The 27,664-nt window shown below is 39.8% G+C and overlaps 1 protein-coding gene across 1 annotated transcript in view; it reads right to left on the bottom strand.

The window, feature by feature from the left end:
* The window catches only part of LOC136863392 (uncharacterized), a 92,387-nt gene that overhangs the window by 48,753 nt on the left and 15,970 nt on the right, over positions 1-27,664 (bottom strand). The window contains exon 2 of the mRNA XM_067139800.2: positions 18,065-18,276. Coding sequence (XP_066995901.2) covers positions 18,065-18,276 — 212 coding nt within the window. The remainder of the gene's footprint in view (positions 1-18,064; positions 18,277-27,664) is intronic.

The following is a 27,664-nucleotide window of genomic DNA, read 5'->3' as shown; positions in this document are numbered from 1 at the left end:
AGCACTCTTCTTGCAGCAAAATAAAGTAGGCGTAAATGCATTCCATACATAGAGCCCTGCGTGGGTATACAAAATATCTGCATCCGCACCCGCATCCACGAATGGTTATCCACATCCGCAAAATGTTTATCCGTGGATATTGTAAATATTTAACTGCAGTATATTACACCCAAGATATTGAAACGGATAGATCTGTTAACATACAATGGGCCTGACACCTGGAACCAGGACCCCTAATCACAGGTTCATGAGGGACTTCCTCTTGAGAAAACTATCAACTTTTGTTCCTTAGTTCCATTAACTGAAGACAGGAGCCATCTAGGTTTAGGTCAGATTTTTGCTTTATGGTCCCAAGGCTCTTTACATCACTATTCTACTATACCACTGTCAAGGGTCACCTAACCACTAGCAAAAATAAGAGTATATCTGAGTTCTTAGCTGCACTTATAATGCTTTACTAATAGTTATAAATTTTGTGTTCTGTATTGAAGTGGGATTACAGGTAAATTGAGGTTTTCTATGGTCCACCTTTGAAAACCTTAATTTACTGTTATAATGCTTTCACACATCTTACCTCACTTTATCAAACTTGCCTAGAGCTTGACAAAAGCAAGATGTCAATTTAACTGAAGTTGGGCCAATCTTGGTAGCCACAAAACTCTGCAAAATGTACATGAAATACAATTCTGGTGAGAAATTTTGATTCCAACATTTACATTACTGGAGACTGTCAGATCTCCATGAACAGCATTCAAATGGTGCAACAATTAGTATATGATTGGATCAATTCATTAATAAACTTATTGAACATCTAGAAGAGATATTTCCAGATATGCCTATCATTCCCAGCTTTTCAAGATTTTACAGTACAGAAATAAGATTTCTGAGATGCTTCTAGATTTGTACTCTATGCATGGAAGTCCACCAGTCATAAATTCTGAAACTACAATTATCTGCTGAACCAAAAATATTTCAGGGACAGTCCTACATTAAGTTAAGCCTAAAGCAAGTTATAATGAATTTTGTTCAAACTTGTGAGCTGATTTAGGAACACTAGCTGCTATTGGATTGACCACACCTATGAGCCAACTAATGTGAAAGAGGATTTTCTACACTGAAGAGCATTAAAACTTGTTCGAGTAATTGCATGAAGCAAGAACACACTGAACAACCTGCTGTTGATTTCACTGGAAGGACTGGACACTATAGGCTTCAATTTTGAAAAAGATGCAGACAACTGGGCCTTCAACAGAATCAACCTACAGGCCTACCTGTCAAGCTAGAGGCAATCACTGAAAGCATCATTAAACAGCCGTCAAAGACAATGTAAACATACATTACCATACCTTGTTTGTGATAATTACAACACAAGTAGTTCTGTCATGCAATCACTGCTTTCAAACAGTCACATTTTGTTACAAAGTACAAAAATGGAGAGTGGAGAGTGGAATTTTAATATTTACTGAACATTAAACAACTATCTACCTCACCCTTCCAACTCCATACCACATGGCTGCAACAAAAAATTCTGGGGGATAACCATCAGAATGGTGGAATTTTTAGGACTGCACATTGTTGAAGTGCTACGTAGTTCATCATGGAATGAGAATGGGAAAGAGGCATCATGGCAATACCGTAAGGTGAAATTAAAAGATAACAGAAGATAATAAGGAAAAAATACAATACTTGAAAGTAAACAGAAGCAAAAGAATGGGTTACTAATTGGCTGCTGAGAAAAACAGGATTACAACACCCCCATGGCCAAAGAAACCTATTCTAGGGGGTGTGATGGCCGACTAGCAGCCATCGGCTTCTCACCAAGGCTGTAAATAGTGAATACAGTGGAATTTTTTGAATGACATGTCATAACCCAGTGGTTTGGCTTCCATGGAGGTGCCATGGCTATAATCACTATATTAACTAACAGCTTTGCATTACAAGGATTTTATGATCTGTCACCGATCACATATAACAAGGAGGCATTCCCTACTCGTCACCACCGATTTCGCTCAAATTTATAGAACATGCAGGGGTTGGCTGGACATGAAAGTACCCGAAGTGGGAACTCCAGATGGCCAAGCGTATAGAAAATAAAAATACAAATATTGACGCGACTTTCGCACCGTATAAGCCACTTACATTAGTGCACCCGCCGAGCAGTTGTTAGCGTAGCGGTTAGGGCTCGGACTGGTAAGTAGATGGTCGTGGGTTCGACTCCCTGTGTGGAGACTGGTTTCTTCTGTCAACTTTTATGTTATTCATTTTCCAATTACGCAAAGAGGTGAATAATTCATTTTATTTATTTATTTATATGCAAAAGGCATAGAAAAGGTAAAAATTGGGATTTTTTGTCAGACTTTTTTCTACATGCGCCAAGACTCTTGTTTGTGTACATCCACCAGGAGCAACCTTCACTTGTCAGGTGAAAATGAATCTTACAGCAAAACGACTATTCACGTTTATGGCACATTCCCCAAGGAGAGGAGATAGCCAATAAAGGAGAAAAATGAATTTCTGTTTGAACACGTCGGGAAAGTTCGCAACTCCACATTTTCTACAATTGTGTGCTCATTAATATTTTTCTTTTTGCTAGCGGCTTTGCATCGCACCGAAACAGATACGTCTCTTCGCAACGTTGGGATAGGAAAGGCCTAGGAGTTGGAAGGAAGCGGACGTGGCCTTAATTAAGGTACAACCCCAGCATTTGCCTGGTGTGATAATGGAAAACCGCAGAAAAACATCTTCAGGGCTGCCGACAGTGGGATTCGAACCCACTATCTCCCGGATGCAAGCTCACAGCCGCGCGCTCCTAACCACACGGCCAACTCGCCCGGTCATGAAAAACATGACTTCCTATATGCCTTTTACATATAAATAAATAAAACAAAATAATATATAATTGAGAAAAATATTCTCCACACGCGGAGCCGAACCCACGACCATCGAATTACTAGTCCGAGCTCTTACCGCTACACCAAATACTGCTCGGCATGTGCATTAACTTAAGTGGCTTATACGGTGCGAGAGCCACGTCGAAGTTTTAATTTTTATTTTCTACACGCTTGGCCATCTGGAGTTCCCATTTTGGGTACTTTCATTTCTAGCCAAACCCTGCATGTTCTATAAATTTGAACGAAATCGGTGGTGACGAGTAGGGAATGCCCCCTTGTAAGTGTCTTACGTGATCTGAGAAGTACTGTATGTTTTCTCAATGTTTTGTGACCACTTTTTTCAATGCTATGAACACTCTGTGATGTGTATTCTTTTGCCATAAGGAATAATTTCCACTGCAGAGTGAACTTTGGTGAGTGTTCAGTGTTCTAGAAATCTAAAGAAGTGTATTTAAATCAAGACTTTGCACATTTTACAAACATTCTGTCAGAATAATCCTACTAGTTCATTTTCAGTACTTTAAAATAAGAAATACAATGGTCGCACTGAAAATACAATTTTTCATTAACCAGGATTTCACTAATTAAAAAAAAACACACACACAAGCCATCTTATTCAACATACTTTACCTCACTCCATTCTTTGCATCCCCCCCCTCCCCAACATTTAGCAAGATTCAAAATACTCTCGCAAGAAATCCTGTTTCAAAAGTCCAGGTATCGATCTGCTGCTTTCTACATGTCCTATGTTGCTCTGAAGCATTGGCTTCACATCTGTTCCTTCAAAAACTGAGAAAAATCATAGTCTGATAGTGCCATGTCAGGATTTATTTATCTCTTGAATGCAAATATACAGAAGTTTGTCCGATTACAATATTTGCTTGCAACTTCGAATATTATGAAGTACAAATACAAAAACAAAACAAACTGTATACAAAAGTAAAACACTACAAATGGCATGCAGCTTCGTAAGTGCTAGAAGATCGCAGCAAGCATTTATTATTTTCCCCCCATTTCAAGAAATTAAAGCAGAATGGCCCCCTCGGCAACCCAGAAGACAGTATCCATACTTTCCCAGTGGAGTGCACTGTCTAAGTTTTCCTTTTTATCAATGATGGTGCTTTCCTGTCCTGCATGTTTGTTTCCAGTTCACAATGATGGGAATCAACTTTCATCACCTGTCACTTCTCTATTTCAGAATATCTGAAGGAGCTATGTTTTTCTCTGAATCTTGGGGTCTTCATCCAATGAACATAGGACACAGTGGTTGAAAACACTTCTGATAGCCTAAGATTGGAATCATTTCCTGTGCTGTGCAGTGCTCTACAGCCAATTTTGAATCCATTGTACCCATAGAGACACCCAACTTCTTAAATGACAACTCTTTCCGTACTTCATTCAATGGAGGCAGTCTGAGAGTGACAAAAACAAGGCTGATCTTTAATGCTTTGTGTTTTCACCTTACAAATGTTTCATCCTTCACCCATATTACTAGTGCTCATGCACACATCTCCATATGCAAGCAAAAGTTTGTGGTTAATTTCAGAATCAGTAATTACCTGTTAAGGAAAATTCAACAGCACACTGCCATAACCCATTTCGTAACAGCTGCCTGTGCACAAGCAATCAAAAGTTAACTTAACAATAACCCAAAGTCTGTAAATTGCAGAGATGCACTTTGTTTCACTACACTGATGGATTCTGATTTTTTGATGTGTTGCTCATTAACATCAGGATGATCTTCGTAAATGTTAAACTGATGCCGTGAAGACTATAGCATTGTCTTTAGGTAAGTTTATAGGCAAACCGATAAAGAATAAGCGACTATATTGCCCTTCCTATGTTATGTGATATTTTCAAGATATTAGTGGGGACAGATCTTGAATTTTATTCAGCCAGGTATTGTGGCGAGCTTGACTCGTCATCATGCTTTATTTTTCTTCCAACCCTTCAGTAGAATGTGCGAGATCACATGATATGCTGGTCATCGCACAAGGCTAAATTACAAGTGATGAAAATCATTTTTCGTCCGTATTGAAAATTTCATAAACTGTATATAGGATAATATCTTTTGTTTATTTCCACCTATTCAATACATTACAAGAAGATGGCATTTACTTTAAATCAAGGAACTTAGCAGACCACAGAATGGAATCGAATTTCATCATTAAATAGGAGTACACTTTTATGAATATTATCTGTCCATCTATATAAAAGATTTAACCATCTTCTTCAGTAGAATTGTAGTTCTATTAGTTATAGTAATTTTGAAATACTTTTTCATTCTTACCCAGGTACAGGTAGATTTGAAAGTGAATGTGTGTGTATTGGGTTCTATTAGACTTAGGGCCAGTTCTACCACCTACTGGTAAAGTAGCGCGTAACTTGCCCTCCACGTAAAAGGATGTTTCCGTTCGACCACTCCCAGGTAGCGCTATCGGCAGCATAAATCGTCGTTACCCGGCGCGTAATTTATCGGCCACTTCGAGGGCCTGATAAGACTACCTGCCGGGCAAGTTTTGAGAGCTGAATATTATTAGCTGTATTTCTGGTGACATACAACTCAAATTAGCTTAGTATATTGAAAAAACATTATACTGTTACAGTGATTGATATTGTATTGCAGGATTTTGAACATTAATGCTTCCTTTGAGTTGCAACGGTCACACCAGCCTCTCGCATTGATAGCGTAGGGAACACATTTTATATGTCAAGCTTTCATAAAGAAACTCTAGAAGGATATAAAATCAAAAACTATTTGGAAATAATTTCAAATGGGATTTAAATTTCTACTTTTTAAAGTTTTCAGACACCAGGTATAACTTAGTCCTATGTACCGCTATCAACCCAAGCTTTCTCGTAACGTAATGGCTAACGCGCTCAGTTCATAATACGAGGTTTGCAGGTTCGAGTCTTCATTATGACTAATCTTTTTTTAAATTATTATTAGCGTTGCATTAATCTGTATGCCTCTTTACATACGTTCTTTTGTTAATATATTTCACTGAAATGTTTAATCACAATATTATATCTACCAGGAAGCACGCTACCTATAGAAAGTGATGTTACGATTAATATAGCATATAGGACTGTCGCCCAGGTAGCAGATCCATTTCAGTTGTTTACATAGTCTTCTTGTAAATGATTTCGAAGAAATTTGAAACTATTCCATTCCCCGAATTCCTCTTCCTATGAATGGATATTCACCCCGCTTAGTTCTATAACAGTGCCTTTCAACTGGCATAAGAAAATGTGAATCTCGAGATTTTAATGCCAATTAGGTATTGACTATGAAGCTCATCGATTAAAATCACGAAAGCTTGACATAAAATCGTTGTCCATAACTCTTTAAGACTCCCCTTATTAGGCTTTTTGATGATAATCACAAGATGCACGCATAGGAAAATAGGACAATCGAAAAGAGCTTCATACATCTGACGATAGATAGCACCACACTTGAAAGCGAGAAGTCGCTGAAAATCAGTCTAGCCAACTCTGCATATTGGTATTTGGCTCCAGGTAGCTAGCCAGCGCTTCCGCGGAGGTGGTTGCACGCAAGGCAAAGTACCAGCTGATTTACACCCCCAGGTAGTTTACCTCCCGGGCAGCTGCCAGCCACTTTACCAGCAGCTGGTAGAACCGGCCCTTAGAAGTACGGTGGATTGTCTTCTGAATTTTTACCCCACCCTGCCCCTAGTGTAATATCTAAAAATAGGAATTTAATCATTTATTGCCCTCCCGGATAAATGAGAATTTAAAGGACCATTTATGAACCCCAATTAAGAAGAGAGAAAAGAATTTAAGTATGGAAGTTGAGAAAAGCATACAAGAAGAATTTCAAAGGGAAATAATACCCTTGGTACCCAGGACAGAGGTGGGGAATGTTGAAGAGGAATGGAAAAGATTTAAGGAAGCACTGGTTGGATGTGCAGAAAAGGTGTGTGGTAGAACATCAGGAAATGTGAAAGACAAAGAAACACACTGGTGGAATGATAGGGTAAAGATTAAAGAGAAGGAAAAGAAAATGGCATGAAAAGCATGGAAAACATCTAAGACTGAAGAAAGTAGAAGAAAATATGGGGAGGCAAAGAATTTGGCCAAGAAAGTAGTGGAGGAAGAAAAGAGGAAAAGCTGGGCCTTATTCACACAGAAATTAAGAGATGATACGCAGGGCAGCAAGAAATTACTGTATGGTATCTTAACAAAAAGAGAGATCAAGTAAACACCAGATTTGTGAAGGATGAAGGTGGCATAATTTTAACAAAGCCAGAAGAATAAGAAATAGATGGAGAGAGTATTTTCAGAAGCTGCTGAACATAAGAACGGATGACAGTCATTCAATGGACGACAAGGAAAGGCAATTACTTGATGAAGAAATGGATAAAGAAATTACAATGAATGAAATTGAAATGGCAGTAAGAAAGATGAAGAATGGAAAAACTGCTGGAATAGATAAAATTTCAGTGGAGATGATAAAGGCAGCTGGATCTGTAGGCCTCAGTGGACATATCGGGTTCTCAGGAATGTCTGGGAGAATAAGGAGGTCCCAGGGGATTGGCAAAAAGGAATAATCATCCCAATTTTCAAGAAAGGTGATAAAGTTTTGAAGAACTACAGGAGAATTACTCTAATATCCCATGTTGCTAAGATAATGGAAAGGATACTGGAAAGTAGAATAAGGTTGAGGGTTGAGAATCAGATGCAGGAAAATCAGTTTGGTTTCAGAACTGGAAGGTCAACAATAGAGCCCATTTTCATTATGAGACAACTAATGGAAAAGCATTGGGAGTACGGGAATGATATGGTGATGACATTCATTGACATTGAAAAGGCATATGACAGTGTCCCCAGGACGAAAGTTTGGGACAGTCTGGTGCAAAAAGGAATTGGACAGGGATTAATAAAAATGATCATGGCATTGTATAAGGAATGTTGTAGTTGCGTGCAAACACAAGTTGGCAGGACAAGTTGGTTCAAAATAACTAGTAGGCTGAGACAGGGAAGTGTTCTATCACCAATCCTGTTTACAATAGTAATGGATGACATCATGAGAACAGCAAAAGCAGCATATGGAGGAAGAGAAATGAACATGATGTTATTTGTAGATGATATTGTGATTTGGGGAGAAGACGACAGGAAGGTTCAAGAACAGTTGAATGTGGTGAATGGGAAGATCGAAGAATGTGGATTGAAAATAAGTGTAGAAAAGAGTAAAACTCTTGTTATGACTAGAGGGGAGAAAAAAAGGGAAAGGTCAGATTAGACTTGCAGACAAGCCTCTGGAAGTAGTGGAAACGTTAAAATACCTGGGGAGTGAATTAATGGAGATGCTCGACTGGATGCTGAGATTAGTAAAAGGGTTCAAGCTGGAAGTTGTTTCTATCATAGTGTAAGAAACACGTTATGGGACAAAGATGTGCCAACGGAAGCAAAGGATACTATGTACAAGATGTATTACGTACCTATAACTTACGGAGCAGAAACTTGGACAATGACAAAGAAGGATGAGAGTCGAATACAGGCAGCCGAAATGAAGTTCTTAAGGAGTATGATACAGAAGAGTAGAAGAGACAAAGTAAGGAATGAGAAAATCCGGGAAGAAATTGGAGTGGAAAAAATGAATGATGAAATAGAGAAGAGCCGACTAAGATGGTTTGGGCACATAAAGCGAATGAGCGACAACAGAATGTGAAAAAAGGTGATGGAAATGCAAATCCAAGGAAGGAGAGGCCGTGGATGACCACGATTGAGATGGAAGGATACCATCCAACACAGCATTATAGAAAGAAACCTGGACTGGGACACAGTGTTGGAGGAGGAGTGGTGGAAAGACCGAAGGAAGTGGAGAGGAACCATATTTGCCCCTACCCGGCTACAGCTGGATAAAGGGAAATGATGACGATTATGAATTTCATGAAACATTGTGAGAAAATTTGTAAGTTGTTCGTTCATTCACTGCATCGTCACACAATATTGCAAATTTTGTCATCTTCCAGTAATGTGTATACAGACATGCCAACTTTCAAAAGTGAAAAATCAGGAGAAATTTTGCAGCGAATCGTGACGTATTACAACACATCACTGATGGCAGAACACGTACAAATTCATTATAATTCAATACATTAACAATTCTATTTGGCCTATATATATATATATATATTTTTTTTTTCCAACAATTTACATGTGAATACTAAATACTGGACATACCTGAACTGTAGGAACATGACTTCTCATCCTTCAACATAGTGATCACATTACGAGTTAATTGTTGTTAAACACACCAGTAGCTGACTTACCCCTCTTCAGACACTCTGAAGTAAATTTTTGCTCAAAGCACTTGTCATGCTGAACTGATTTCACAGTTAAAAGTTTCTCCAAAGTTTGTTCAGACAGCAAGGATTTGAACTGTGTTTTTGTCTTTCTGACTCTGCTAAAAATCCTTTCACATTCTGCATTGGTATGTGGACTTGATAAAATAGCAAGCATCACCTTAGGGAGACTGTCATATTTAAGTACACCATCAGCTGATTTCATCTGACCTACCAATGCTCACTGAACATCAATTCTTCCTTTTGCCAGGTCTGTATCTTCAAGCTGAAAGTTACAGAACTGGGAGTGCAGAATATGTTACTTTATCCAAACATTCCGTTTCACTAGTCAAAATGTTCAGACATTTGTTAATGAAAAATCTAACGCTAGAACATGCCTTACTTATAGCAGAAATATTTGCAACTTCTGCATTAATTAAAACTTCATCTTTGAACAGAAAATTGTGTACCATGTAGTCACACGATGAAGAGAAACACTTTCAAACAGACTTATAGAATATGCACTTTTCCTCAGACCTCAAGGTGTTCACTAAAACAAACGCGCAGAGTTCCCTATCATCAGATCACAATCATCCTTTTGATTTGCTGGAGTATGATAATCTACATCAAGGAGAGAAGAGGATCTTTTAATAACGTGTGGTTTCACAAAACTTGCCATCACATTCTTCAATAGTTCCTCCAAAACTGACCTCAATAAGTGGATGTGTGGCATACTTGACTGAAGAGCTACGTTTGGATTCTCAAAGATATCCATAAAACTTGAGAGAAAAAGGCAAAAAGATTTATGTACATTCGATGAAAACATGAAGTCGTTCACGTGACAATGCATGGCTCTTAGTGTCATCAGTAGTTTCTTTTTTCTTTGTTTTAAGTGAAACTGATGACTGGTTTTTCCTTTTAACTGGGGAGTGAGGTGAAATGTTATGACAATCCTTAACCTTTTCAGACAAACAAGACATCTGCACTTAAACTGTGCTTAGGAATTTTGTAAGTCTTCAAAGTTCCCATCTGAAAATCCTTACTCACAATTTCACTCATGAATAATGTAACCAAAGGGTCCCACTGAAGCAAAATCCTATTTAACACCTTAGTGATAACCATCGAGTATGCACATGCTTCAGAATTTTCCTGATCTCTGTGTTGTTGTGTAAGGTCTGAAAATCTCTGAACTTTTCTTTCCTCTTTGCACTCCTTTCCAGATAATGAAATTGTATCAATTATACACTGACTGACAGAGCAAATGCAACACCAAGGAGTGGTTCGAAAGGGATGAAAGTTGGGGAAAAAACAGAGACGGCACGGACGAATAATTGATGTTTATTTCAAACCGATATGCAGGTTACACAATGCGCACGGCATCGACTCAGTAGGATGTAGGACCACCGCGAGCGGCGATGCACGCACAAACACGTCGAGGTACAGAGTCAATAAGAGTGCGGATGGTGTCCTGAGGGATGGTTCTCCATTCTCTGTCAACCATTTGCCACAGTTGGTCGTCCGTACGAGGCTGGGGCAGAGTTTGCAAACGGTGTCCAATGAGATCCCACACGTGTTCGATTGGTGCGAGATCTGGAGAGTACGCTGGCCACGGAAGCATCTGTACACCTTGTAGAGCCTGTTGGGAGATGCGAGCAGTGTGTGGGCGGGCATTATCCTGTTGAAACAGAGCATTGGACAGGCCCTGAAGGTACGGGAGTGCCACCGGCCGCAGCACATGCTGCACTTAGCGGTGGGCATTTAACGTGCCTTGAATACGCACTAGAGATGACGTGGAATCATACGCAATAGCGCCCCAAACCATGATGCCGTGTTGTCTAGCGGTAGGGCGCTCCACAATTACTGCCGGATTTGACCTTTCTCCACGCCGACGCCACACTCGTTTGCGGTGACTATCACTGACAGAACAGAAGCGTGACTCATCGGAGAACACGACGTTCCGCCATTCCCTCATCCAAGTCGCTCTAGCCCGGCACCATGCCAGGCATGCACGTCTATGCTGTGGAGTCAATGGTAGTCTTCTGAGCGGCCGCCGGGAGTGCAGGCCTCCTTCAACCAATCGACGGGAAATTGTTCTGGTCGATATTGGAACAGCCAGGGTTGTCTTGCACATGCTGAAGAATGGCGGTTGACGTGGCGTGCGGGGCTGCCACTGCTTGGCGGCGGATGCGCCGATCCTCGCGTGCTGACGTCACTCGGGCTGCGCCTGGACCCCTCACACGTGCCACATGTCCCTGTGCCAACCATCTTCGCCACAGGCGCTGCACCGTGGACACATCCCTATTGGTATCGTCTGCGATTTGACGAAGCGACCAACCTGCCCTTCTTAGCCCGATCACCATACCCCTCGTAAAGTCGTCTGTCTGCTGGAAATGCCTCCGTTGACGGCGGCCTGGCATTCTTAGCTATACACATGTCCTGAGGCACACGACAACACGTTCTACAATGACTGTCGGCTGAGAAATCACGGTACGAAGTGGGCCATTCGCCAACGCCGTGTCCCATTTATCGTTCGCTACGTGCGCAGCACAGCGGCGCATTTCACATCATGAGCATACCTCAGTGACGTCAGTCTACCCTGCAATTGGCATAAAGTTCTGACCACTCCTCCTTGGTGTTGCATTTGCTCTGTCAGTCAGTGTACTTTCATGTACATTTATGGGCAAGCACGCCGCACCCATCTCGGCAGGAAGATTAATTGGGTGACAAGAGCAGCCTACGATGATTAAGTTACTATTTTCCCTCTTCAAACATCCTGCCACACCATTCTTTAATCCTACCATTACTTGAGCATTATCAGCACCAAGAGCAAGGCAGTTTTTTAAAGGACTGCAGAATTCCCGAAAAACAGAGCAAAAGTTTGGCAATGTTAGCTCCAGTAGCATCCCCTTCTAAATTAGGCACAGAGAGTAGACAACTCTGAATTTCATTGAGTTCAGGCCTAAAAAATGTTACAGCAATAGGATATATTTTCAAGTCTCTTATTGCTACCATCAGTAGCAACAGAGAATGCGTTCACCTGCAAATGTGATACAATTTTCGCCCTTTCTTCCATGCACATTTCTGTAATGATAGCCGCTGTTTTTGTTCTAGCACACCCATATCGTTTAGAGGTCCCACGTGATTGGCACAATTTACAGGCAGGTTATGTTCTACTATAAATGACGTAAATAACGCCTCGGCATTCGTCACAGCATTTACATCTTGGTTTTTACATGAAAAGTTCAGTTTCTGGTTTCTTTCTTTTTCGTTTGCATATGCTTGAGTATATCCCGCCATGTGCAACTGAAAAATCACACCTACATATAGTACAGAATGTGAATGTTGGTCCCTTTCTGGATTCACTCAAACACGGAATCTCTTCCCTATAAGCACTTTTAAACACTGCATCATATTTCTTTGACATTTTGGCCAAAACAAATATTAAGGCACAACACGAGCACTTCTGCAGGTCTTGCGCCGGGTAGAACGACTATGGTGTGCTACTTCAGAGGTTAGGTTACTCCAAAGAGAATGTTACTCGCTTGACTCTCTTACAAAGAGACCAAAGAGAAGCACATGACTGGCCACCGTGCCCCGTACTGCCATCTGGTATCATTATTAGAACTACTATCGACCAGCCATACTCAGCCACATATCGATAGAATGAGGAAATCCGCGGGAGTTTAAAATAAAGTTAAAAACTTTTTATTACCACCTATTCAATACAAAAATCATGCACTCAATTATTTATAAAATATTCATGAGGTACATTATATTAACCAATGTACCTCATGAATATTTTATACATAATTGAGTGCATTATTTTTGTATTGAATAGGTGGTAATAAGTTTTTAACTTTAATACATTATCTTCAATACGGTCTAGTTATGAGATTTATCACATGTAGTTTAAAATAATATGAAAATTACGGATAATCGGGAGATCGGACCCGTTGATCGGGAGATCGGGATGAACGATGAAAAATCGGGAGTCTCCCGCTCAAATCGGGAGACTTGGCACGTCTGTGTATATCAGACAACTACAGTAAATTTAAAAATCAATAATAATAATAATAATAATAATAATAATAATAATAATAATAATAATAATAATAATAATGTAATTTAAGATGAGGCTAAATGGAGACAAAGATCATGAGTGATAAAAGTAGATTTGCTCATGTGGAATAAAATGATGTGCTCAGCTGTAGAAATATTTGCCTGGAAAATGGTGTGCCTGCAGGCAAATATATAATTTTTGGAAGCATTAGTAATGCCATATAGTGCGCTCCGATGGAAGTGAAGAACGCATTGAAGAGTTTTGCAGCACTTTAATAATAAAATTTTCTAGACACTCAATGACTAGAGCCTTGCACGGATGCGGATATCTGCGGATTTATCCACGGATCTCCGCAAAGTTGGTGCCTTAGTGGATGCAAACTCTATGGCAGTGCGGATAATTTTGCTGATCATTACTATATGATCATGTTTATTGATTTTCACTTAGGTATACTCTTGTTTTTGCTTGAGGTTAGGCAACGCTCTACACTGCTATGGGAGAACTGTTATAAATAAAGTGCCTCGAGACCATACAGCCAGAATCTGACCAATGCCTAACTAGCACCTGTCCACAATTAATGTAAAGAACAAAGGTCAATACGTCGGTAGCTGTCGCAAGAGAAAATTAGTGACTGTGGAGGTTCTGGTGTCGGGTATCAGGCCTAATGTATTATGTTAACAGATACATCCATTTCAATACCTTCGGTGTAATATACTGTAGGTCAATATGTATAACTTCAGCGGATAATCACTCGCGGATAAGGATAACCATTCGCGAATGCGGATGTTATCTTGTATATCTGTGCAGGGCTTTATCAATGACCACATGGTAAAGTCAATTTTAACCCAAGTATTGCGCATATTTACTGTTTCTACCCAATCTTCTGAATGATATAAATGATTCTGGAATACATCATTGCAATGTCAGAGGAAGATGCAATTAAGTGATAATTCATGTACAATCACAAGCCATATGTCAGTTGTTGGAAGTACAGAATTTAATAGGTCATCAAGTCAATGCAATCAAACCTCTTCCCCATAAAGGTCAGGAATAAAAATAAAGCCTAGGATTCTAATATAACCTTTTAAATAAATTTAGGGTATCCTGAGTGCATGGAATGAATATTGTAGTTAGAAATATTTTTCAGCGTCATTTATTTGAAATGTGGTTCCTAATCTGACCATGTTCACTGTGTGCCAGACTATTCCGGCGTTGTCAGTGCTTTTGTTCTTCTGAGGATTGTTTATTTACTTAATACATTGCAGACCGCGTGCCCTTCAACCCATGCACTGTCCTGTTCCCGGCCACTTTCTAACTACCTCCGAACTGGAGTGCATGCATTCAACTGTCAGAATTTCACTAACTTTTGAAGAAGTACTGTGTTTTTTTCTGGAGGCCTTCCTGCATAGTTGTTGGAATGCATGCAAGTATTTGTTGAAATTTATTTCGGCTCATAGGTTTCAGAAATTGAGGGTTTCAATTAGATCAGTTGGCTGGTAATCTTTAAGGCAATTTCTTCACCTGCCCTATCAATATACACTAAGCAATTTTTTTTTATTTCCCTGCTAGTGATATTAGTCCACTTTAGTATTTTAGCGGATACGAGAACGTGAATTCTGCTAGTATAAGTTTGTCTGCTCAGCTATATACTGAAAAAAATCCTCGCCAAACATAAATCCTGCTATTTGTCCTATGTTGTTAATAATAATAATAATAATAATAATAATAATAATAATAATGTTATTTGCTTTATGTCGCACTAACTACTCTTTTACGGTTTTCGGAGACGCCGAGGATCCGGAATTTAGTCCCGCAGGAGTTCTTTTACGTGCCAGTAAATCTACCGACACGAGGCTGACGTATTTGAGCACCTTCAAATACCAATGGACTGAACCAGGATCGAACCTGCCAAGTTGGGGTCAGAAGGCCAGCGCCTCAACCGCCTGAGTCACTCAGTCTGGCTCTTGTCGTATATTTCCAGTTTCATTAGGCCATACCTTTATACCAGGAGCACCTTCAAAATCTTTTAGCTTAGGTTCACTGTTGTCTATAACCCAGCTGTCAGAAAACGCGTACATTATTCACAAAATATTTAGAATATTTACATCCGTAACACATCACACTCGTTTTGCGCCACGCGAGTTCCGCACCTTGAAGATAAGGCTATATCCTTGTCATCACTCGAAACATTTCCTTTAGAGCACATAATTCAAGAATAATTTCAACCCTGTCTAAACACGTGCGATCCCTGAGCGCCGCCATCTTGCAGACGGCATGGCTCTTTAAACTTTGTAAACATGTGGTCAGGAAATGCAAAGAAAATCTACGATATGAAGAATAATCGAAAAGGAATGCGACTATATAATACCAATATAAATGTTCCGTTATTGTACATTATACATTTTCCAGCTCAATCATTCCTGGATGCCAGCGTTTCGCCCCGTGTGCTAGGTTGGGCTCGTCAGTTGGTACTTAGCACACCTACCAAGATGCATGGCTAGTGCATACCAAGCATCAATTTTTGGTAGCGAGACAAAAGCTCTCATAGTGCACTGGCACTGCCGGTAGCTTGAAGTAGCCTATGCAGTGGCCTGCACGGTATGTAACTACTATTGTAATCTTAACATAAGAGTCATGATCAATGTAACTTGTCTTTGTATAATTGTTCTTGGCGGATGATGACAGAGAATCTGTTGAAACCGGTACCAAATATACAAAAATTGTGATGTTTTAACAGAAATGTAAAACTTATCGTCCTTTCTTTGATGTAGATGACAATCTCATTTATTATATTTTGTTATAGTCGGATCTGTAATTTATGGCATTATCCTAACCATGGACACAGATTGCCTGATAAATTTGGCTTGAGATTATGTCCCAAGTTGATTTCAAATGGAAATTTTGTCAGCCATTTATTTTGGGTTCATAGCTCTATGAATGCTATAAATTCAGAAACATGAATGTACACATTGTGAATTTCTTGCAGTAAAGATTTTTCTTGTGTTTTCTTGAAGTTCTCTAACTTGTAATAATGTTAAAGAACTTCCGTTGTAAAACTTGTATAAGTGAAAAATACACAGTACTAAATATATATTTTATATATATTTTCTGTTCAAGGAAATTTCGTGAAAAAAAATTCGCAAGTTGAATAAGTTAATTTTAAGGGAGACGGGGCAGACATGCTTGAATTGATTGCAACAAGCAGCATAGGTACAAAGGTACAGTAGCCGTAATGAGAAGCTAAGATGGGAGGGCTCACCGATTGTCAAGTGTCAGCTAGCAAAGCAAGCAGGAGACAGAACACAGTTTTCCTAAAATAATTATTGTTCAGTTAAAGAAAGTTATACAGAATAATAATATTTCATACATCTTACCCACGACTCCAATTTTCTCTAATTGGAAAGCTTGGTGCATAAATTTGTATGGCACTGAGTGCCTCTTATCATCTCTGAACAACTGACTTCATAGGACTATGCCAAGACTTTTGCCATGTTATTACAATATTACTCATTATGCAGACAGTCTTGGTAGAAGTGTATCTCGGGTCAGAAAAACCAGAAGTACTCAATATCATTCTTCAGTCATATGTTTACAAAAAACTAAGCTCAAAGTGAATCTTTGAACCACACAGACAAAAATCTAAATATTGGGTATACCTCCCATGGCAAGCCAGTAAATACCTGAAATACGTCCAAAGAACAGGTCAGAATCAACTTAAAATGATGTCCCGAACCACTAGATGCTATTAGAAAGATACCAACGAATACCAGGTGTATGCTTAAGTTTTTGCCAGTTTTTGTGGTAAAGAAAACGTGCAATTTTCAAGGGAAATTCATTTTTTGTTTATTCAAAATATTTGCCTTTCGCTTCTACACACTTCGCCCATCTTTCAGGTAAGTTTGGAATACCATGCCAAAAAACTGCACGTCTTTTGCAGCAAACCATTCTCTAACTTCCTCAAAATTGCTGAACTGCTGCTCTGCGAGCGGGTGTCCCAATTATGCAAAGAGATGATAGATGGCGCCAGGTTGGGACACTACGGCGGATGTGGAAGTATGTCCCATCCAAGCGATTTCAAGGTTTCTCGCTGATTTTGCTGTGCGAGACTGCGCAATGTCGTTTTAACAAAATCACTTTATGTCTTCTGGCCAATTCCAGGCGTCTTTCGATCAATGCACGATTTAAATTGATCATTTGTTGGTGATACCGCTGTGCATTAACGGTTTCGCCAGGCTTCAAGAGTTCCATCTTCACACTTTTGTGACCTACCGGAGAAAGCACTTTCACAATGAAATCACCACGTTTAAATTGTCAAAACCATGTCTCGCACATTCTAATCGATGGAGCGTGTTCACCATGTTTCTACCAGCAAACGATTACTTTCCATAGCTTTTTTTCTTTTGATTAAATGAGAAAAGCAATGCATGCTGCAAATGTCTTTCAGGCACAAACTTTGACATGATCAATGAACAACACAGACACTAGTGTTTGGCAGACTCAAATTCGTGTTGGTAAGTTAATGTCAAATTCAAACGTATACTGTTCGCTGACACCATCTCTTGGTGAGAGCAGCAAAAAACTTATGCATACACCTGGTAGATGTAAGTACATAATGACAAGCTTAAGAACACAAGACCCCCACCGCAAAAAAAAGCAGGTGCTTTGCTTACAGTATCCATTCCAACAGACAAAACAAATGCATATTAAAAGAGCACATAGCTATAACCTTAACCCTCCTTTGAAGACAATGAAAGAGGATTTCAGACATTTTGACAAAGACAGATTAAGTAAGCTAGGAAACATACCCCATGAAGCCCCTCTCTGGTTTCTTAACAGATGCATACATTGACCTGCATAATCGAGCTGAACGCCGCACAGGTTTGCGGGTTCGGGTTAATGTGCTGTCAGAATTCCGTCTTGAACGACGAACCGGTTGCCGTTGCGGGGGAGAAGGCAATCGACGCCGTGGGTCCTTTATAGTTCCTTCTGCTATTTGAACACTGAACGCTTCTAAAAACTGAAACAAAAATTATGGAACCGACAAAGTTAGTTACTCCTTAGCCAGAAATGTCTAGATAGTTGACTATAAAATAATATTCTGAAATTGTCAATTTGCAATTACTGTATGTACTCATACAGTATAATATAACTGGTGCAAGTGAAATTTCAGGACAGAGTAGGGAAAAACACACAAGTAAAATGATGAAGTCACTAATATCAGGTAAATGGTTTATTTTAAGTCCCTCTTTGCAGTCCCCAGGCTTCATAAGAGGAAACTTCCAGCTATACTTATGCATGCAAAGCAGTTTTCTACCAAACAGAAAGGGGGCCGGGGACAAGGATAATCCTAAAAATAAGGTCTCCTATTTTTTTTTTTTTTTTGATAAATACCAAACTCTGTTCATGTGGCTGTTGGTCACAGTATTGTGAAGAATGTTTCCCACGCTCGCATATAAACATGCGCAAGCCGCACTGAGGCACTCAGTCTTGGCAGCCGTTGAGAATGGAGCTCCTATTGGATGTTAGCGCCCAAGTGCATGGATGTCAAAAATGTTCATAAGGGGTGTAGAGCGTTTGCAGCCGGTCGGACTGAAATTCACAACGAACAAAGGAGCGGGAGACTGTCAATTTCCATCGAGACAGTCATGAAGGTTGAGCAAATCATGCGTGAAGATCAGCGGATCACCCCGAATGATTTCTGCACTTTGGTTCCCGAGGTTTCCTGAAGCGCCGCTCACAGAATTTTAACGGAAAAGTTGAAATACCGGAAGGTGTGCCAGCACCAACCAGGTGAAAGATCAGGCTCACAACTTCCTAAACAGCATGGCGGCGAGCATGCAAAAACTGTCACAGCATCTACAAAAATGCATCGACCAAAATGGTGATTATGTAGAAAAATAACTAAATGTTCAAGCTGTAAAATGATGTAACCCATTGTAGAAATAAACAGGTTATGTATTTGTAAAAAAAAATAGGAGACCTTATTTTTGGAATTACCTTTGTATTTTAGGACGAAGACAATGGCAGATCAGTGTCCGATTAGGGAGAAAGAAGAGAAAAGGATTTATGTGAAAAAACGAAAGAACAAAGCAATCTCCATATTATACAATGTTGCCTTTGTATAGACCGCCATCAATCCCCGTTCAGCATCCATTTCTTCTCAATCTGCAACAAGCTTTTTTATGGTTTTCAGCTTCATCAAGAGCCTGGGCACAGGCATTCAGTACAGGAGCCATTTGCACACATCTTGAGCCTTAAATTTGAGAGGTGTAGAATAAAAATGAAGCCTGTTAGAGGACACAGGAGCCATTTGTACACATCTTGAGCCTTAAATTTGAGAGGTGTAGAATAAAAATGAAGCCTGTTAAATAGAGGACAAGGGAAAGGATAATCAAGTTGTCAACTGTAAAATGAACGTGAATATGGTTACAACTGAAGCCTTGATTTGTAAGCAATATCAAATGCATGTATGAAAGTAATAGCAGTAGCAGCTGCCAAAAAGTCTACCAGAACCAGTATGACCAGCTTGACAAGTCGGGAGCAGCAACAAATGTGTACCATCTAGCCATGTCTGCAATTGTGCTTCTCAACGACATTTTAAAATGTCACGATCGCCAGGGAACTGATAACATCCTCAGGGACCAACAACCATCCTTCAAAGTACTATGCTAGCTTTCACAATGAAGAATTCCCATTTCTGCCACCATTAGGCCCTCAGCCCTCCCTTAAGCCAGTGCCACAGATAAACTACAGATGATGTGATGTGGCCAGCAAAAAGATGAAGAGTGGGACGGCTAGGAAGGCTACTAGTCCAGAGGATTTACCTGCAGAAGTCTGGAAAATACTGGAAGAACTGCTACTCTCTACAACAAAATTGCAACCACCAATAATCACCCACCATGTATCGACCACCAGTACAACTGTGCCCATCTGAAATGGGAAAAGATATCACCTAATTTAACAAATACAGACTTATACATCTCCTGGGTCACACCTTCAGAATATTTTTAACGTGTCCTGGACAGTAGGCTCAGAGCTAAATTTCCACATCTCCTAACCCAGGGTTTCCCAAACTGTTTGTCTGAGGATCCCTCACTGTATCGCACGCATGTCCAAGAATCCCCCCCAGCCACACAACATAATTCCATAAGCGAAAGACAATTTTGTAATACTACAATGTTTTATTTTATTTGTATAATTTAGACCCCATATTTACTTAACTTTCAAATTTAACTTCATTTATAGTACATAAACATACTTTGTAATTACATAACAATTACAAACCAACAAACCAATGTGACACTTGGTTAATAATTACAACAGTCTTGATCTGGAAAATTATTTGATAACACTGACTTAGTACAGTTACTGGATCAATGGGACAGATGGAGCTGCTTTCAGGAGAGCCAAGTGATTTATGTCTGGTTCAAACAGTCACTGAAAGCCAAAGATCAGCTAACTACTTCTATATTAGCTCAGTCTCTTAGTTTTCATATGTGTGAGGATAAAATGTACTCTAGTACAAGTAAGTCTTTAAACGCAATACTATCTTCCTAGAAATGGCAGGGTATAGGGTTTGTGCATGGATGCAGAAATCCATCACAGACATGTAGTGATTCAAGTCTTCAAATAAGAGTCACAAGATACTTCGTTTTTATATTCCTCAAAGGAGGGCAGTTTATGTTCATTTTCCAAGAAGAGGTTCCTGATCGACGAGTTTTCCCAAATTAATAATTGCTTTACGTCCCACTTACTACTACTACTACTACTACTACTACTACTTTTTCGGAGACGCCGAGATGCCAGAATTTAATCCCATAGTAGTTCTTTTACGCGTCAGTTAATCTGACACGAGGCTGATGAATTTGAGCACCTTCAAGTACCACCAGACCAAGCCAGGATCGAACCTGCTAAGTTGGAATCAGAAGGCCACCGCATCAACCATCTGAGCCACTCAGCCCAGCTCTCAAAGGCAGGAAATATTGTCTGACTGTGGATCCTACAAATTCAATAGAACTGTTTGGTAGTATTTCTTCATTTAGAGAGAGGAAAGCATGAAGTGTAGGGAAAGAAACTGGTTTTGCTGATTCGGCATACCCGTATATGGTACCCATTTTCTTTATTGTTCCATTAATTTTGTCTTTGACTATGAAAAGTGTGACTGGCATTACTTGCAGCCTTGAATTCAATTCTTTCAAGTGACAATATGACTGCTAAATAAGCAAGTCTCTTAAGCCATAAGAAACACTACAAGAAGTTTCTGAAGTTGCACATCCTGTCGAGAAGAAAGGTTCTAACGTCATCTCTCAGTTCAAACAAGTGGGTCAACATTTTACTTCGACAGTCATCTAAACCTTGTATGCAGTAGTAAATGTTCCCATCTCTTTGCATAGCTCTTAAAATAACCTGGAATTTAGAGGCCTGGCTTTGAAGAAATTAAGCTGTCAGCAAAGAGCACCGAGCAGTACTTGTCATAGTGAACACTGCGCCTGGTAAGGTGACTAGCACTGCTCGCACGGTGTACATGTGTGCTATATTCCAATCTAGGTCTTACAATCAAAGCTGTTTGAGTTTCAACTCATTTCTCCTTGAAGTGCAGTGTTCTCCCCAGAAATTTTCATCAGCTGGGTGGCAGGAATGAGTAGCCGGGCAAGGGAATACTACGTAAAAAAAAAAATGAATATAACAAAATTTCAATTTAGTTCCCTCAGGGCATTAACAATAATATTAATGCCGAAAATGAACTATTTCAGTGTTATCATGAACAAGACATAAGAGTATTTTAAACTTCTGGTGTTCTGCTCGTTCACAATCGTGTAACACCGGAACTTAACCACTGTTGCTGTGGAGTGCCATATGGGTTTGCCATGTCCGGCGCAATCGAATACTCCCCCATGAGTTTCCTATCTAAATGTGCCCGTAAACTTGAGAGTAAATACTGGCGAGAACCTCTCGATAGCAGTTACTCGTCAATGGACACAGTGCCGAGAGCAACTAACGGAAATTTGCTCGCAACGCTCCGAGCTAACTTGTCACAGCTTGTTCGCTAGTCGACACGTACTTCTCGGCCATCTCGGAGATTAGCTCTCCAGATACGAACTGTGTTCGAATTGTGGCAAAGCTATCGAGAGCTTGGTTCTATTTTCAATTTCAAGATGACTAAAAATTAGTCACTGGAGGAAACAAAACTGTTAATTGAAATATATGAAAGTCGAGAAATTTTGTGCCATGGCTCAGGCGGCAGCGCGCTGGTTTCTCACCGCTGGGTTCCGTGGTTCAAATCCTGGTCACTCCATGTGATATTTGTGCTGGACAAAGCAGAGGCAGGACAGGTTTTCCTCCAGGCTTCGGCAGCCGGCACAATTCCTGTCCTCGCCACTAGATGGGGGCTTCATTCATTCCATCCCTGACGCGGTCAAATGACTGGAAACAGGAAACGGGAGATAGTAGGTTCGAACCCCACTGTCGGCAGCCCTGAAAATGGTTTTCCATGGTTTCCCATTTTCACACCAGGCAAATGCTGGGTCTTTACCTTAATTAAGGCCATGGCCGCTTCCTTCCCACTCCTAGCCCTTTCCTGTCCCATCGTCGCCATAAGACCTATCTGTGTCGGTGCGACGTAAAGCAACTACGAAAAAAAACCTGAAACAGGCTGTGGATTTTCATTGTGAAATGTACCGATTACCGTGACAGAGTGAAGAAACATAAAACTTTCGAGGAAATAGGAGTGAAGTTTTCGAGTTCCAGAGCTGAAGTTCAAAGGAAACTTCACAACTTAAGGAATCAAGTAACTTAAGTTTGTTTAATAAAGGTGAATTAAAAGTAAATTGTTAGCTTATATCTTATTATAATCACAACAGTTCACATGGAAATAAATATATTGTAATGATTGTAGCCTGGTTATTATTATAGTAAGTATAAAATAAAATACATATAAACAATATTTAATCACTAATGTGGTGCTCTATTGTTTAAGGTATCTCAAGAATTGAAAAAAAAAATGAAAACAGAAAAAGCAGTAGCAGGACAGATGACAGTTACCAAAGTAGATTTTTCTTTTTTTACATAGAATAATTACAGCTGCTGCGACTTGTCAGTAGTAGTGTGATAACATTTAGACTACTCTACACTCTCTACAGGTGGACAAGTGGACGGGGTGTGGCGAGGTACTCTCCATAAGTTATTCCGGCCGAAATTAACTCTCAAATGGACTACAAACTGAGAGCGGATATCGAAAGTTACTCTCGAAGTTAATCTCAACTAGAGACACCGCTTGCGCACAACACTACGTGATAATCAAAATAAAGATTGAAACTCCGATGTAATTGATGCAATTATGCTGACAGTAACAAAGACTTATTTAAATAAACAGATTTACAGTATTTACATCTCCATTAGGAACACTTAACGACTCAAATCGGCCTATGTAATAATATTGTGTTACTAGCACAAATACATATCTAGGTTATGTTAGCTGGGCGGTCTATGAAAACAGCTGGGCGATGCACCCATTAAAGTGATTCTGGGGAGAACACCGAAGTGAAAGGTTTGAGGTTTTGAATGACATACCTTGACCCTTATTTCAATAGAGTTATATCACTGAAGTTAAAGTGATAGATCAAGGAATTACCAGGGGTGAGCACTGATTCTGTTATCTGGCAACTACTATGCATACTTGTATTGTAACTTCCTTTCCTCTTCGAGGAGAACCAGACTGTCAGCATAATCTTAAATTTAGTCTATTCAGGATTCGAGACACACACCCCCCCCCCCCCGTCCTTTTCCCGTACCACCCGCTGTTTTGCATTCTTCTGGTTGTGAGTGGAGATGGCTTCTACAACCAAGTGTAGGTTGTCGAGCGTGGAAATACAGGATGTTTCAGAACAGTCGAGTGATTCTGATGGAAGTTAGATTCAGATGGTGAATTGAGCAATGTGGATGACATCGCTTTATGGGAAGTGCTTGGTTCGGAATCTGATATTATGAGTGATAGTGTGCAGAATGCTTATGTGCATTTCACGGCTAACATATTTCAGTGGGAAAACATGCCTAGTTACATGGGTCAAATAGAAGAATTTATAGGGAACCCAGGACCTCAGAATGAAGCAGTTAGGGAATGCGACGATGTGAAGGTTTTTGTAAGATGTTCTTTATGCATGAGTAAGTGGATCTAACAATCAAAGAAATACTTTATCCACCTAATCGATACTTTATTTGCCTCTGGCAATTTTATAAAATCATTATCAGTACATGTTTCAACTGCTTCGCAGTCATCAGCTATATTTACATAAACTTAGGTGTAAATAAGGTCAAAGTAAGCACATTATATGTTCTCGTTTTAGTCTTAATTTACATGGGCAACTTAAAAAGTTTTTGTCTATTGGAGGAGGATTATGGCAGTAGGGAGAAGGGGGGCTGGAGGGGTGGGGAAGAATGCTTGAAAAACAAATTATAAGGTGACCTTAACTAAAATAGTTAAATCCTCTTCTACCAATAAGATAAAAAACGCCTTTAAGCGTCTTTTTATAGCTTCTGTTCGGAAGCGTATTTGAAAAACTGATTAACTGTTCACCAACTGACTACTTAAAGGAGAACAACACAAAAATCAAGTTGCCTCAGAATCAAAGAGTGTATCGGACAGTGTTCAACTATATATTTGCTTTTGCTGTGCGCTGCTCCGCAGGCCGGTGAACTAAGGAAACACGAGTAGCTGTGACGTCACTGCGCTGTAAGCGCTGAGCGAGCCATCCAGTTGATTACAGCAGTACGCGCTCAGCCGCTCTTCCGTTTACTTGAAGTGTTGTTTATTATAATAGTGCGGTGACTGTTTGTCGAAATGCCTTCCTGTAGTGTGTACGGCTGTAACAACACGAGTAGAAACCAAAAGTGTAGAGAGAAAGACATACATTTCCACAGGTTTCCAAATCGAAGTAAGTCGCCTCGAAGGTTTAGCAGTTGGGTACAAATTTTGCAAGAGGAAACACTTTTCTCCCAGTAAAGGAGCTACTGTGTGCTACCGGAAGCAAATGTCCTAATATCATCAGCATTATTGTTGTCAGGCATTCTGTTTGAACCTTTTCGGTCATTCTGCACGTCCGTTAACTTACATATGATGTCACAAACTGTATATGATAGAATTATTCATAGAGTAACTGGTCCGATAGTGGAGGGTGCTTGGGAGATGGTGGTGGTGATTGTTTTAAGAGGAAGTACAACTAGGCAACCATCCTCTATATAACACTAATCAGAGGGAAAAAATGGAAGGGATCCGACACTTCGAAAATGAAGTTATCGGCCAAAGGAAGACAAGAACCACGAAGGGCGTGAAAATGAAAGACTCCCTAGGCCTCCGTACGTAATATCGTTGGGGTCGGAAAAGAACAAGAGTTGACCAAGGGAGGTCGGATAGGATAGATGAAAGTGAGGAGCCTGGACCCTGGCACAAGTAAGTGGAAGCAATGCCAGGACACAGGTAAGGGCCCCGTGGTCGCCAACCCACGCTCCAAAGTTTAGAGCCCCTCGGGCCAGGTGCTTGGGATCAAGAAAGGACTAATGTTATCGATTGTTTGAAAAGCAGTGCCAAACCCATTTGGTTAACCAGAGATGGCCAGTACGATTCTCCCGGCTTTTCATCCAAATATTTAGTGTATTCACTAATGGATATAAATACAGGCCGCATAGCTCATTTGGAACTTGTTCAGAGAGTGATGGTGAAAGGTGATCTTGAAAAGGATTTGTGTGAAATCACGATGAGGAAGATTTTACAAGAAGAAAATTGTAATATGAAACTCTTGATAGACACAAAGGAGTAAGGTATTTACTGAGAACGCAGTATCCTGATATTGAACATGAATTTGATGTTTCGCACATATCAAAAAGTCTAATGAAAAAGATGAAAGCTCTCGATAAACATCATCCAGAAGTTCAAGCATGGAAGGCGAGTATAATTAATCATTTATGGTGGGCAGCACAAACATGTAATGGAAATGGTTGTGTTAATCGATAAAGTTACGTCAATTTTTCACCACGTAAAAAATGAGCGTAAGTGGTTAGAAAACGGTGAATGGAAATCCTGTGAGCACGATACATTAACGGAGAAGGAAGAAAGAAAGAAAGAAAGAAAATGTGGATTAAAGGAAATTCAAGTTCATATGAAGCCTTGAAGAAAAGGTTTTAGACAGGTCTTTTGTAAAAGATGTAGAACATATAAAACACTACGTTCACACCGGAAGCCTAGAAAGTTATCACAACCTTCGTTTGAAATACGCTCCTAAAAGAGTTCATTTCTCGTACGGAGACTTAAAAGCTCAGGTCAGTGATTGCTGCATTGGACTATAATTGGAACATCAATAAATTGAAAGCTGGTATCAAAACTCAGTACTCAAAATCAACAGGAGCCTGGGTGATAAAACAGAAATATGAGGCATCAAGCGATGGATGGAAGAAGGCAATATTGAACAAAATAAATCTTGTGCAAACTAACTATAGTAGAGCCTCACCTAAAGATCAAGCAATGGATCTGTCACTGCCTAAAAATATCACTCCAATACATCGACCTTCCAATGACGACCTGATCACGAAGTACTTCTCACGATTTCACTCGTAACAATAAATGAGGTACCATACTTCAAGTCAAAATAATACATTAGCTATATTTATCATACAAACAAGCTTAGGAAACTCTTACATAATTACACTGTTTTAATTTCATTTTTTCACTTACAGCTTGAAGCCCACATAGGTGCCATCGGGTTCCGGAAATGTATTCCTTATGGTGTTGACAACACATGATGGTATGACAACTCTGTTCTTTTTACCAATCGCAGTCCATGAATTTACCCAAGAAGTGAAGTGTTTGTAACAAATAAAACGCCAAGTTCTATTTGATGGATTTAAAGCTGTCAGTAAACGTTTCCTTGCCACGTTCTTTGTTTTTAAGCTCATGTTATGCTTTGTCATTGTCAATACTTCATAGTCTAAAGCCTTGTAAACTAGGGATTTCTTCTTATACACATAACTTCTCAGATTTCACTGCTTTTACATTGTCTAATTCACAACAGCATACACATTCTTATCAGTATCCATGGAGGTACATTCATTACATTTACACCAAATTCGCGTGCCAGCACGGCCTGTAGTGTTTAGCATATCCATGTCAAGATCGCTATCTGAATGGACATCAGCAAACATCGTTTGTTCTGGCTCATACTGATATGGACGAATGATATTTACATCCATTATAAATAAAAATAAACCCACTAACACTGGCAACAGAAGAACACGGCAGTAGCAGATGGAGTGCAGGAAAAGACTGCGCGAGTTTACTCCCAGTGTCAAGGCTGCCAGGTAGACTACAGCGCAGTGACGTCACGACCAGTTACTACTTCCGCACATAACATGAGAAT

This window comes from Anabrus simplex, chromosome 2 (assembly GCF_040414725.1).
Source record: "Anabrus simplex isolate iqAnaSimp1 chromosome 2, ASM4041472v1, whole genome shotgun sequence".
Classification (NCBI taxonomy): domain Eukaryota; kingdom Metazoa; phylum Arthropoda; class Insecta; order Orthoptera; family Tettigoniidae; genus Anabrus; species Anabrus simplex.
The sequence above is the reverse complement of the archived record's forward strand: the minus strand, read 5'-3'. Positions and strand labels throughout refer to the sequence as shown.